The sequence below is a fragment of the Mustela nigripes genome, chromosome 4 (assembly GCF_022355385.1).
Source record: "Mustela nigripes isolate SB6536 chromosome 4, MUSNIG.SB6536, whole genome shotgun sequence".
NCBI lineage: Eukaryota > Metazoa > Chordata > Mammalia > Carnivora > Mustelidae > Mustela > Mustela nigripes.
The window spans coordinates 158,649,678-158,663,444 of NC_081560.1; the positions used below are offsets into that span (position 1 = coordinate 158,649,678).

At 42.9% G+C, this 13,767-nt stretch overlaps 1 protein-coding gene across 2 annotated transcripts in view; it reads right to left on the minus strand.

Annotated features, from left to right (window-relative positions):
- MYOF (myoferlin) overlaps positions 1-13,767 on the minus strand; it is a 159,518-nt gene that overhangs the window by 62,174 nt on the left and 83,577 nt on the right. For both annotated transcript variants that reach the window (XM_059398147.1, XM_059398148.1), the window contains 2 exons: positions 2,485-2,662; positions 1,155-1,279 (listed from right to left, as the gene is read on the minus strand). In XM_059398147.1, coding sequence (XP_059254130.1) covers positions 1,155-1,279; positions 2,485-2,662 — 303 coding nt within the window. The remainder of the gene's footprint in view (positions 1-1,154; positions 1,280-2,484; positions 2,663-13,767) is intronic.

The following is a 13,767-nucleotide window of genomic DNA, read 5'->3' on the forward strand; positions in this document are numbered from 1 at the left end:
AAGGCTGAAGAACACCCAAAACATCATCAGAATAGAGGGGTGACCAATTCTTTACTAAGTTCCTCAAGACAGAGGACTGGAAGTTCATACCATAACTACACTGCATATCACCTGCAGCTTTGTTATGGGAACGATTATGCTTCAGTTGACTTAAACCTATAATTCTCCTTCAATATTGTCTTCATAACATAAAACAGTATTTTCAGGCTTTGCCATGGACTCTTTGTTCAGGTATATTCCAGGACCCCCACACATGTTGGTTCCACCCTGACAGAGGTTAAAGCTTAGAAAATATTAACACTAATGTAATCTGGAAATCAAAACACTAATAATAGATGGATTTTTATTAGTACCTGATAGAAGTAATGTAGTATCTTTGACTTAAGACATAGCCCAACCATGAGCCCCTTCTCATCAATGTCAACTAGATGGAAAATTACAGATACTGCATCTATGCAGTTTTAACCAGAAGGTACCCCCAACCTCCAAACAAGGTCCTCTAGTTTACAAAGAGAATATAACATGTCAGGCTCTGGTTCCTTGAGCCCAACCCCTCCCACAGTGAAGATTTTTACCCCATTAACAGTAAAGCTCTAAGGGCTACATGTTTCAACTGGAATGAACCATTCTCCATGCCACACCTCATTGTGGCAGAAACTGTGGGTTGTCCTCCTACTTCAATACCCACTCCCTCCTTCCTCAGTAAGGGGCTTTCATCTGGTCACCTGCTAACCCAAGAAGTAGTAACCCAACCTATCCAAAGAAGGATGTGGCTGTGTGACTGGATTCTGGCCAACGGAGAATGAGTAGAAGTCAAGTATGTGACTTCTGGGTCTTTCCCTTCAAGGGAAAGGCCTGTGTCCTCTACTTCCCCATTCCCTTCCCTCAGGCTGGAGGGCAGGTGTAGCGCTGAGCTGCCTCAACTGTGCAGACAATGACAACGCCTTAGTGACGGGAGAGCAACAACAGGGAAGGAGTTTGGGTCCTCATTACCACCAAACCTCTGTACCAGCCTTGGAACACCTACCTCAACTGTACAAAAGAACATTTATCTTATCATTGTATCCTGAGGTCTTGTGTTAGAGGGATCTAGCCTAAAACTAACACATAATTTACTGTTTGGTGGAAAGGAAATGTAGGAAAGATAAACTTACCAACCGTTCTGCCATGGCTAGGAGAATGTTTACCGCATCCAGGCGATGACTAATGTCCTCCCAGTAAGAAGTCAGGGTAACAACTGGCTTTGTATGGGCCCAAGGCAGGTAATAATAGTAGTTCCCTGGTGTAGAACATTGAGAGTTGATGAACACTGGACACTTAATGCATTTATGCAAACTGGGCTACTGATCGATCTGTACCCGGAATGGTTTGGGGTGATCTGGGTTTTAAGTTTTATTTGAAGGAACTGAGGGATAGTTGTTTTGGAAATCTCTCTAAAATACCCTAGTAAACTGAATACAACAATTTTAGGATCTCGTAGGGGTTCAGGATCATATGTCTGAACATCACTGATGATTCCACAACATGGCAGCAGAAAATACACAGCATAGGGGGTTAGATTGTATGTTTCTGCACCTGAAAAGTGCTATTCTAAGTAAATATTTTTGTTGGAACTGGGGCAAAAAAAAAAAAAAAAGAATTTTTTCTCTTTGCTAAAGCCTTAGCTGGATACATGGGGTTTTGTATTACTGAGAGCCTTATGATAATTAAGAATTATCAGCTGACATTTTCTAGTACATTTGATATTTTAACACTGTTTATATACAGAAGTTAGTTAAAAACTATAGCAATACTGTTGGAACATTTGATCAGCATTTCTCTCTCCTTTCTGTATACTCTTAAACCATTTGTTGAAACCTTCACTAGAGCATTTTCATACTCCACTTTCTATTATGACTTATTTTACACACTAGAATGTAAACTTAAAAGTGGGGGCTGTTTCTCATCCACCTGTGTTCAAATACAGCGATTCAATCCTCACAGCAACTCTGGAGAAGTGGTTGAAACTGAAGTTTACAATTAAGTGATATGGCTAAGGTCACAATGCTGGCGAGTCACAGAATGAGGACCAGAAGTTAGATTTTCCAGGGCCTGAGCCCAAGTCCCATCCACTTCAACTACTCAATCTAAGAGTAGTTTATGGCTTGGTTGGGTGGAGCTGGGCAGAGCAGGAGCTGATTTAGGGGAGCTCCGAGTTCAGCAAGTTGCCACCTTGTGATTTTACAAAGCAGAGCCAGTGTGAAAGTTGGACATGGGAGGGGGAACTAGGGTTCAGACCCTGGCAAAGGGCCTATGACTTATTGGGTTTGACCAGTCTTGAAGATGATTGAACTCCAGACACCTCTCTTCCCCATTCAACCTTTTCTTCCCACAAAGCATATACTGAGCATAATGGCTACCAAAGGGAGACTATGCCAGGTGCTTCTTGTCCTGTGGTACACCCACTGTCAATGTGGAAGGAGAGATGGTTAGAGTGACTCTTACCATCAAATACAGCACGGCTGTACTGAGTGGTTGATGCCAAAGGCTTACAAGTCGTGTCAAACTTGTTGCCATAGTTCCCAATGCTGACTTCAAACTGAATGGCCTCGCCAACATCTTGCAACATGGTGGCTGAATGGAACACAGCAGACAGGCTATACTTCCGCCTTCGCTGGTATTTCTATAAAGTACAAACAGACATGAGGCTCGGTGAGACTTGTTTTACTCTAATTTACATGTAGGTTTCTAGGAGGTGTAATTTTAAACCTAATAATTTGTGTTGAATTAAATGGCAGTAGAAAATGTTCTTAAATCTAGCATTCTCTCTAGGACTCATTCAAGTGGGCAAAGATAGAAGTGCCAGGATGTTTGCTGCAGTGTTGACTGGAATAGAGAAAAAACCGAGAATGATACAAATGTCTATCAATAAGTCACAGGTTAAATAAACTATGTTACATTCATATAGTGGAATAAATTTAATAAAAATACAAGTAGACCCATATGTGCAAACAAGGAAAAAACGCATTTTTAGGCAAACCCACTGAATATATAGTTTAATATTGGCATATGCATGAAGGAAGTCTGGAAGAATAGGAATAAAACTGTTAACAGTTACACTGGGGAAGGTAGAGAGGTTCTGGCTAACCTTACTTTCTACCTTTTTAATTGTTTGAATTATTTAAGTATTAATTTTCTAATCAAAAACGATGAAGATTTTTTTTAACAAGAAAGATTTTTAATGTAAGATTTTAAAAACAAGTGAATTTAGTTGAACTTACTTATCTGTTTTCTGAAATAGAAATCAAATTTTTTTTCCTTTCTCTCCTTTTTAAAGATTTTATTTTATTTGACAGAGAGAGAAATCACAAGCAGGCAGAGAGATGGGGTGAAGCAGGCTCCCCGCTGAGCAAAGAGCCTGATGCGGGGCTCGATCCCAGGACCCTGGGATTATGACCCGAGCCGAAGGCAGAGGCTTGACCCACTAAGCCACCTGGGTGCCCCATCTCTCTCTCTCTCTCTCTCTCTCTTTTTTTAATTGGCGGCTGACTGAGTGTTAGTGTGTGTGAAGGAGCTGAACAGAGGGCCAACAATGACCACACTGAGAAACCTTTAGCCTAGCAGGCATGATCATGAGCCCTTCTGGCCTTCCTACATTTAGGCACATAAAGTCTCTTGAATCTACCTCCTGCCCCCAAATCCTTGCTCAGATGGCATCTCTCCTTCTTTGTGGATCATGTCCCCACTGATCATTGGGTACCTTGCCTTCTTTAGCCAAACAGAGCCATGCAATGCTTTAAATTGCTGTATTTCATTGTGTCCTAGGCATTCTGTCCCTTAATATTGTCCACATCTAGAACCTTTCCAGGTCCCTATTGGCAGCCAGTCTCTGTAGATGCTTGCCCAGCTTGGGTTTGAGACTACAGTGGTTATTATGGTGTGACCACATTGGCTACATGCTTCACTAGAGAGCTTGCAGAGACCCATGAGGGATAATATTCAAATCGTTTGACAAATTCTCACCACAGCAAGTTTAGTTTGAAAGGCCCTAGAGAAGGAACTCCAAGATCTGCAGTCTTTCCATGTGAGATCTGGAGGCCACACTGCTATCAAACTTTGGCATATGATGACCCTTGCTGTTGTTGATTTGCTTTTTTTGCATTCCTACCTTGCTACCAATTAGTGTACCATAATCTAAGTGGCAAAGTAATGACATTTTTCACCTCTAGGAAGCTAATAAAAATTACTTGATCCTGGTAGGATATTAATTAACTGATTTCCCTTTGTTATTCATTCATACCATGGCCTTCATTCTATTAAATGAATCACAATCATGAGTAGGTCTTCTGTCCTGGATAAAAATGTGTTCTTTCAAATCTCCAATGGAAAAAAGACAGTCTCTTCAACAAATGGTGTTGGGAAAACTGGACAGCCACATGCAGGAGAATGAAACTGGACTGTTTCCTTACACTACACACAAAAATAGACTCAAAATGGATGAAAGACCTAAATGTGAGACAGGAATCCATTGAAATCCTTAATGAGAACATAGCCAGTAACCTCTTCAACCTCAGCCACAGCAACTTCTTCCTAGAAACATCACCAAAGGCAAGGGAAGCAAGGGCAAAAATGAACTACTGGGGCTTCATCAAGATCAAAATCTTTTGCACAGCAATGGAAACAGGCAACAAAACTAAAAGACAACTGACAGAATGGGAGAAGATATTTGCAAATGACATATCAGATAAAGGGCTAATAACCAGAATCTGCAAAGAACTTATCAAACTCAACAACCAAAGAACAAATAATCCAATCAAGAAATGGGCAGAAGACATGAACAGACATTTCAGCAAAGAAGACATCCAAATGGCCAACAGACACATGAAAAAGTGCTCAACATCATTCGGCATCAGGGAAATACAAATCAAAACCAGTGAGATACCACCTCACACCAGTCAGAATGGCTAAAATTAACAAGTCAGGAAACAACAGATGTTGGCAAGGATGTGGAGAAAGGGGAACCCTCCTACACTGTTGGTGGGAATGCAAGCTGGTGCAGTCACTCTGGAAAACAGTATGGAGGTTCCTCAGAAAGTTGAAAATAGAGCCTATGACCCAGCAATTGCAATACTGGGTATTTACCCTAAAGATACAAATGTAGTGATCTGAAGGGGCATGTGCACCTGAATGTTTACAGCAGCAATGTCCATAATAGACAAACTATGGAAAGAACCTAGATGTCCATTAACAGATGAATGGATAAAGAGGAGGTGATACTCACACACACACACACACACACACACACACACACACACATATGCACACAATGGAATACTATGCAGCCATCAAAAGAACTCTTGCCCTTTACAATGACGTGGATGGAACTAGAGGGTATTATGCTCAGTGAAATAAGTCAATCAAAGACAACTATCATATGATCTCTCTGATATGAGGGATTTGAGAGGCAGGGCAAGGGGTCATGGGGAGAAGGGAGGGAAAAAATGAAACAAGATGGGGCCCGGGAGAGAGAAAAACCATAAGAAACCCTTACTCTCATGAAACAAACTGAGGGTTACTGGGGGGTTGTGGGGGGAGGGATAGGGTGGTGGGGTTATGGACATTGGAAAGGGTATGTGCTATGGCGAGTGCTATGAATTGTGTAAGCCTGATGATTCACGACCTGTGCCCCTGGGGCAAATAATACATTATATGTTAATTTTTGAAAAATGTGTTCTTTCATTTACAGAAGTACTTAGACAACAGTTTCAAAAACTTCTTAAATTGTGATAAAATACACAGATCATAAAATTCACCATCTAAACCATGTGTCCAATTGGTGGCATTGGGGACATTCCCATTGTTGTGCAACCATCACCACCATCCATCCACAGAAGTCATTCTAGCTTACAAAATTGAAATCCTGTACCCATTAAACCCCAGCTCCCCATTCCCAGCTACTTTCAGTTTCTAGGAGTCTGACTACTCTGGGTATCTCATGTAAGTGGAATCAAACAATACATGTCCTTGAGTGACTGGCATACTCTACTCAGTGTAATGTCCTCAAGATTTAGTCCCATTGCAGGCTGTCTCAGAGTTCCCTTCCTCTTTAAGACCTACTAATTCTGCATTGCACTGCCGAAAGACAAATGGAAGTATATTAAAATTTTTAATATTTTATTTGAGCAAACATATATTTGACTGGGCAGTGACAAAGCAGAAGCAATTAAGAGTGCTCTACCTGCAAGAGCCAGAGGAAAAGACTTTTATAGAACAAATGTGGAAGGAAAACAAGGAAATTATTTGATTGGCTAGAGCTTAAGTGGTTGCATTATTTGGGAAAGCCTAGAGGGTTAATTGCTATTTTTTGCCCTTTGGTTTTGATTTTTTCTTTTCTTTAAGATTTTATTTATTTGAGAGAGAGAGAGAGAGCGCGCATGTACACAAGCAGGGGCCGGGGCCGGGGTGGGAGGTTAGAGCGAGAGGGAGAAGCAGACTCTCCACTGATCAGGGAGCCCAATGCAAGACTCAATTTGATTTCTTTTCTTTTCTTTCTCTCTTTTTTTTTTTAAGATTTTATTTATTTATTTGACAGACAGAGATTACAAGTAGGCAGAGAGGCAGTCAGAGAGAGGAGGAAGCAGGCTCCCTGCTGAGCAGAGAGCCCGACGCAGGGCTCGATCCCAGGACCCTGGGATCATGACCTGAGCCCAAGGCAAAGGCTTTAACCCACTGAGCCACCCAGGCACCCCTCAATTTGATTTCTTAACCTTGAGACATTTATAGGCTTATGTTCTGGTTTGCTTGTTTAGGCTGCCAAGGCACGAGAGTCACTTTTTTTTTTTTTTTTAAGATTTTATTTATTTATTTGACAGAGAGAGATCACAAGTAGGCAGAGAGGCAGGCAGAGAGAGAGGAAGGGAAGCAGGCCCCCTGCTGAGCAGAGAGCCCGATGTGGGACTCGATCCCAGGACCCTGAGATCATGACCTGAGCCGAAGGCAGCGGCTTAACCCACTGAGCCACCCAGGCGCCCATGAGAGTCACTTCTAATGGTGTCTTTTTGTAATAAATTCAGCAGTGTGTATATATTACATTTGTTTATCCATTCATCTATTGATGGACAGCTATCAATGGACTGCTTCTACCTTTTGGTTATTGTGAATAATGCTGCTATGAGCATGGCTGTGCAAATATCCATTTGGGTCCCTGCCTTCAATTCTTTTGTGTATATACACAGCAGTGGATTTCTGGATCACATGGTAATTCTATTTTTAACTTCTTGAGGACTGTTTTAAAAAACATCTGACACTGACTGTAGTTTGCTGTCTTGAAGAACCCCAGGACATTCTGCTATTACAAAATCTCCGTTTTGGTTAAAGGAATTTCTGACATGGTATAATGAAAACCTCCACTAGGATTTCATCAGAAATCCCTCGGGGTCTCAAACGTTTTTGAAAGTCTTTCTAAAACATTGGTTTGAAACCTTAGCTGCATATTGAATTACCTGAGAGGCTTTCAAATATACTCAGAGCTGGGCCCCACACCCCAGAGACTCTGCCTAGCACTTGGAACCCCAAAACTTCCCTTCATTAGTCCACTGTCATTCTGATAGAGAGGGTTTCAGAGACTTTTGTCATTTGTCAGGAGCCCCCTTCACTACCCACTAAGTAGTAAGCTTAATCCTCCAGAACTGACCATGGTTCAGTACTGCTATGGGAAGTCTGGGTTTGGTTTAAACCGTGTGAACATTAGAAAGTAGGAAGTTATTTGTATTAGTTAAGAACTTGGAGATACAGCACAACTTCTTCTTTGTAAACCAACTGGGATGAAAGAAGAGAAGCAAAAGAGCAAAAATATGAAACATAACTGGGGCCCAAGTCCGGAAACGGTGATGAGCATTGAAGCTGGAGCCATCTGCTAATGCAGGGGCTGCCGAGAAGAGAGGCGGTCGGTGCCTGGGGAGGCTCTGGAAAGGGTGGGGATGCTACCTCTGGCTGGGCTGGCTCTGCCTTGCACACCTCCACGTGGCCATGATTCCATTAGATCGCCCTGGATTTTCCTGAGCATAGCTTGCAGTCACCTGCAGAAGCTCTGGTAGGACCCTCCCCCTGGTGAGTCTGAGCTCTAAGACAGTAATCTGGGTTCTGGACATCACCACGCCTCCCAGCAGATCCAGCACACACTGGGAGCCGCCACTTGAGATGGAACAGCTCCAGCTCCACAAAGAGCAGGCCATCCAAAGTATGCTCACCCGCCCCAAAGCCAGGCTCTGGACTGTTGCAGCTGAGAATTCCTGCCCTCCCCCAGACCTTTCCCACTTCCTCTGTGCCTTCCGGGCTCAAAGAGGTGGAGAGAAGAAGGAACAACCAACATAGTTCAGAGAAGTCTGGAGCCTCAACTTTTGTTCCCTGAGTAGCCTTGGGGCAAAACTGCTCATAACAGGGCAAGTTAAAAAATGTAAATGATGATCTCTTGAACACTGATGGATATTTCTTTGACTCTGTAAGGCCTTGGAGCTCTCTTTCTAATCATCAAAGACCAGTGCGTGTTGTAGATGGAAGTGTATAGGGTAGAGTGTCAGAAGTAAATTTGGGGAAGGGGGTTATTTTTGTCAAACAGAATACTGAGAAGGGGTAACAAGTCAACAGCTCTTAAAAGTGGTTGTGGGACCACTAGGCATGGGACATTCAGGGTCAGTGACAAGGAGGCTGTGCCAAAGAAAACTGCCTAATTTGCCACCTTTGGTCTGTTTACCAAAGATGGCTGGCCACTGGTGGAGCTGGTGGAAGAAGGGAATGTTCTACTTCAAGCAAGATCTATTGAGCATTTATGTAGGCCAGACTGATGGGAGAACTCAAGGAGGCTCTAACTGAATAGCAGACAGACTGCATGTTCATAAAATGCTCCTGCAGTACTTTAGGTCCAACACGAAAAGACTGAGAAGGAGTAGAGGAGTAGAAGAATCTGGTCTAGGAACAGATTCCAGATGGTAGAGACAAAACAGCAGGGTCCTTCAGGGGCCAGGCTGAGGTTCCAGAAGCCAGCAGGTGTCTGAATAGGGATGGGATTGCAACACTTGATCTTTTACCTGTCTGATCCCTTAGGGAAGTGACAGGTTGAGCCCGTTTGCATCTCTCAAAGGATCTCTTGGTTGGGGCAACAGGAGGTGGCACAGCTCGGGGCTCTTTGGCAACCAAGTAGGAAAAATTCACTCTCCCTGTGTTCCTCCTTTACCGTCAGAGGACTACCACACTCTCAACACTACACAGATGTGTGGGGGATTTTCCCACATCAAGCAATTCCACAACACCAGCTGGGCGTCCAACAATTTACCTCAATCCTGACACTATCTACCTGAGGACACATTAAGGGCTCAGTCCCACAAGGCTGCCCCTCCCCTACTTTAGATGCCAGTCCTGGTTCCGAGCTGTTGGCTCTAAGGTGGAGGTTCCCATGACTTCCTCCTCAGGTTTGATTACCTGGCTAGAGCAGCTCACAAAACTCAGGAAAAGAGGTTGTTTTTTTTTTTTTTTTTTTTACTGTTTACTAGTTTATCATAAGAGGATATGATAAAGGTTACAGATGGATGTCCAGACAGAAGAGCTGTGTTGGGCAAGGTATGTGGAAGGGACAAGAGGTCTTGGACACAACACTCTCCCAACACCTGTATGTGTTCACCAACCCAGAAGCTCTCTGAATCCTGTATTTTGGGGATTTCTACGGAGGCTTCATCATGTAAGTATGTGATCAGTCATTAGCTCAACTTCTCGCCCCCCTCTTGAGAACGGGAGATGGAGCAGAAAGTTCCAAGCTTCGAATCATGGCTTGGTCTTTCTCAAGAGTAGCCTCAATCTAGGAGCCCATGAGTCACCTCATTAGAACAAAAGACCTTCCTACTACCCAGGAAATCCCAAGAGATTTAGGAGCTCAGTGTTAGGAACCATGGCCAAAGAGCAAATACTAGTACTATTATCTTACAGCAAGGAAGTTGCCCTCTTCAATGTTACTAGAAGTTTCATTACTTGCGTATGACCCAGAACACGGGATTTTTGAAAACGGGGAAAGGGTCAGGATCAACCTTCTAGACTGACGGCTTTCATTACTCCTCCTAGCACTCATGCAAATCTGCTCATCTCACCCTCTTACGAGGCTCCTGGTCCCTGCACTGTGGCTAAGTCTTCAGAATCTCAGGTCCTCTCTTGTTTTTTTTAATGTTACTGGGGTTTTGGTGTAGAGATTTCATTTCTGCTTTTATTAAATTTATGACATAAGCCATTTTTCTGTCTGGGTTTAGTTATTTGGATCAAAGAACACTGTTTTCTATTTCAGTTTTTAAAAAGCTGTTCTCTTACATGATTGACATATACTGTGGACACTATATATTGTTGACTTTTTGGGTTTTTTTGTGTGGGTTTTTTTTTTTTTTTTTGCTTTTATTTTTACTACATTTATGACCTATGTTTCTTTGTTTGTATGTGTTGAATCATTCGGAGTAAAAAAACAAATTGGGTTTTGCATTCTAGTTGCCATGCTTTGTTGAGCCTCTCCCTACCCCTCCTTCCTCTCCCACCTCCATTATGAGTGCTTAAAATAAAAAGGATCATGGACTTAAATTGTGTTCTGGTGACAGAACATAGCAAAAGAGGCACTATATTTGCCAAGAACCCATGACAGCCTTTCTGCCTAAGGCCAAGGTCCAGCTGGCATCCTCAAGAGCTGATCTGTAATGACCCAAGTCCAGAACCCACCCACGCCACACCAGCTGTCTCCACAGAGGCTTTTGGGGGGTTTCTAGCCATTTTCTGTCATGATCCTCACAGTAAATGGCATGTAAGCTGCTCCATTTTACCCCCCACCCTCTCTTTTACCCCCCCACCCCCATTTCCTAGATTTGTTCTTAAGATCTGTGACAATTCCTGGGCTTCCGAGTTGATTATCATCAACTGTGGGGTGGAGAGAAAGACTGACCAGAACCTTACTGACTAGTGGAACCTGCTGCTTTTGGCTCTGTGTCTTTTTTAATGAGTAAAATGAGTAAAAAGCCAAAAGAAAATAAGTTTACATTGCATGATCCTGCAGCAAACACTTCATCTACAGACAATTCCTGATTTATGACCGATTCTCCGGAAGTAAGATTTGAAAAGTCAGGGTAAGTCCAGAACTCAAGGTCTTCAATGGTCCCCTTCTGCTATGTGCTATCGCGGATTTATCATTTGCAAGGATGATGTTCCTGAGATCAGAGCAAGCCCTAAAATTCAAGAGCATCACAGTATTTTATCATTACCTCCACGGAATGTAACAAAGTAACTGAAAAAATGGGGGCGGTGAGGACAGACTCCTTCAGACCTAAGTAAGAGTTGCACACCAGTGTCAGGAATAGAGAAGCCCCTAGACTCAATCTCAGGGAGGTGCTGGGTGGTTGGCTAGGTGCACTCACCAGCACGTGCCTTTCTTTTTTTTTTTTTTTTTTAAAGATTTTTTTATTTATTTGTCAGAGAGAGAGAGGGAGACAGAGCGAGCACAGGCAGACAGAATGGCAGGCAGAGGCAGAGAGAGAAGCAGGCTCCCTGCTGAGCAAGGAGCCAGATGCGGGACTCGATCCCAGGATGCTGCATGACCTGAGCCGAAGGCAGCCGCTTAACCAACTGAGCATGTGCCTTTCTGCACAGTTGACTCAAATCCTTCCCTCAGCAAAATCACTCCTGGCTACACATCAGAAACTTTGGGATAACTCGAGTAGTCAAATCATTAGTTAACGCTAAGAATGGCATTGTAGCACCATTGATATTTTAAGTCACAAATGGTATTATTTATGTGTCTGTACATCAGTGGGGATAGGTAGAGGGATAAGGAGTAGAGTGATGGAGAGAGACTCGATAATTTCTCAAAGACTCATCTCCCAAGAGTTAATGTAATAACCTGTCCTTTATAGCCACTTGCTTAGGAGGCTGATAAACAAAATAAAAATCTGCCCTAAATTTTTTATAAGGTAAATTAATAAAAACTGGGAAAACTAGGTCTTAAAAATTCTAGGCAGTTTCTGATTCTAGAAGTAGAAAGATGAATTCACATTCAAGGCAGACCACTGCTTTGCTTTAGGAAAATTGTTTGGATAGACCTTTGACTATAATATAAAACGAATACCTACTAGGGTTCTTTCACAACTTAAATAACCTAAATTCAACTGTCCTGTTTGGTAACATGAAGTGTGAAGCATATGTTTTGGCCAGGACTATGTTCTAATCTGTGCTCACGTAAGGGGAGAAGCATTATTTTCCCTGTGTGAAGCTAGACTGATGCCCTGTGGCTTGCTGGTGGTTGTGTAAGTTCCTTCCTGAGCCTGAGGGTTGCAGACAGAGGTAGCCTATGAAAGGATGTGTGGCACAATCTTCTCTTTCAGGGGAAGACAAAGGCACTGCATTAAAAATCTGTGTGGCTCACGAATGGACTACCAATGTTCTAAACATGCCAGGACTAGAAAATCCAGAATATACTGCTTTGGACTCTAACCTCCTAATATTGTCTTCTTGGGATTCAATGAACAAGGCCACAGTGCTCTGGGGTGATGGGGGCGGGGGAGGGGGTAGGGAGTGGGAAGGGAGAGTTTCCTCTAAAGGGAAAGGATATTCTCTGGGTCATTCATCCTGAAAGGCACAAATCTCCTAACAGGCAGATAAGAGACTGCTAGAAGGAAGGAGAAAGCCTTGTTTGGTTGGGAACTCTTGGCAGTTGGACATGGACCCTGAGGTGGCCATGTGTACAGGTGGTGCTGGGGGTAGGGATCGATGGGGAGCTGAGTCCTGCTGCAAGGAAGCAGGTTGAAGAGAGACAGGGAGCCCAACTGTGAGAGACCCAGAGAGCTGGTGTGAGCCCAGAGGCTTTGAGATGAGGCACCTTAAGCTGCTTCTTCAAGTTTTTCATTTCACTGTGTATGTCCCAGACTGGAGGTAAAAGCTTTCCTAAAGTTGCAGTTTCATTTCCGATGTAATGTAGGGAAATTAGAGAAGGGTCTATCCTGTGCTTGGAATGGAAGTGAAGGGGAGAGAAGCAGCCGGAAGAAGTTTGTTGGGTGTTGTGGGGGGGTGGGATCCAGCAAGGAGTGGCCTTGGGTAGAGGGGCACCAGTGGCCGGCTGCTCTGACCAAAAATTCAAGTTTCTGGAACAGGTAAGCATCAACCTGGGATTCTCAGAAATAGATGGGGGGAAGATGCGGTACACATACACAAAATGGAATATTATTTAGCCACGAAAAAGGAAATTGTCACTTGTGACAACACAGCTGGACGCTGAGGGTATTATGCTAAGTGAAGTAAGTCAGAAAGACAAAGACAAATACTGTGTGATAGCATGTATATGTGGAATCTGAAAAAGCCAAACTCATAAAAACAGAGTAGAAGGGTGGTTACCAGGGGTTGGGAGAGTTGGAAGATGTTGGTCAATGTGTATAAACTTGCAGTTAGAAGGAAAATAAACTCTGGAGATCTAATGCAGAGCACAATGATTATAGTCAGTGATACTGTATTACATACTTCAAAGTTGCTCAGAGACTATATCTGGAAAGTTCCCACCATGGAAAGAAATTATAATTATGTGATGTGACGGATGTGTTGACTAACACAACCAGTGGTAATCATAGTGCTAGTATATAAATAAACCACATCAACACACTGGGCACCTTCAACTTATACAGTGCTATGTGTTAATTGTTTTTTGAAATTAAAAAATAAAAATACAAAAAACTAGCATAATTTATTTTTAAAACCCATAATAATGGTATATGATGTGTTGGA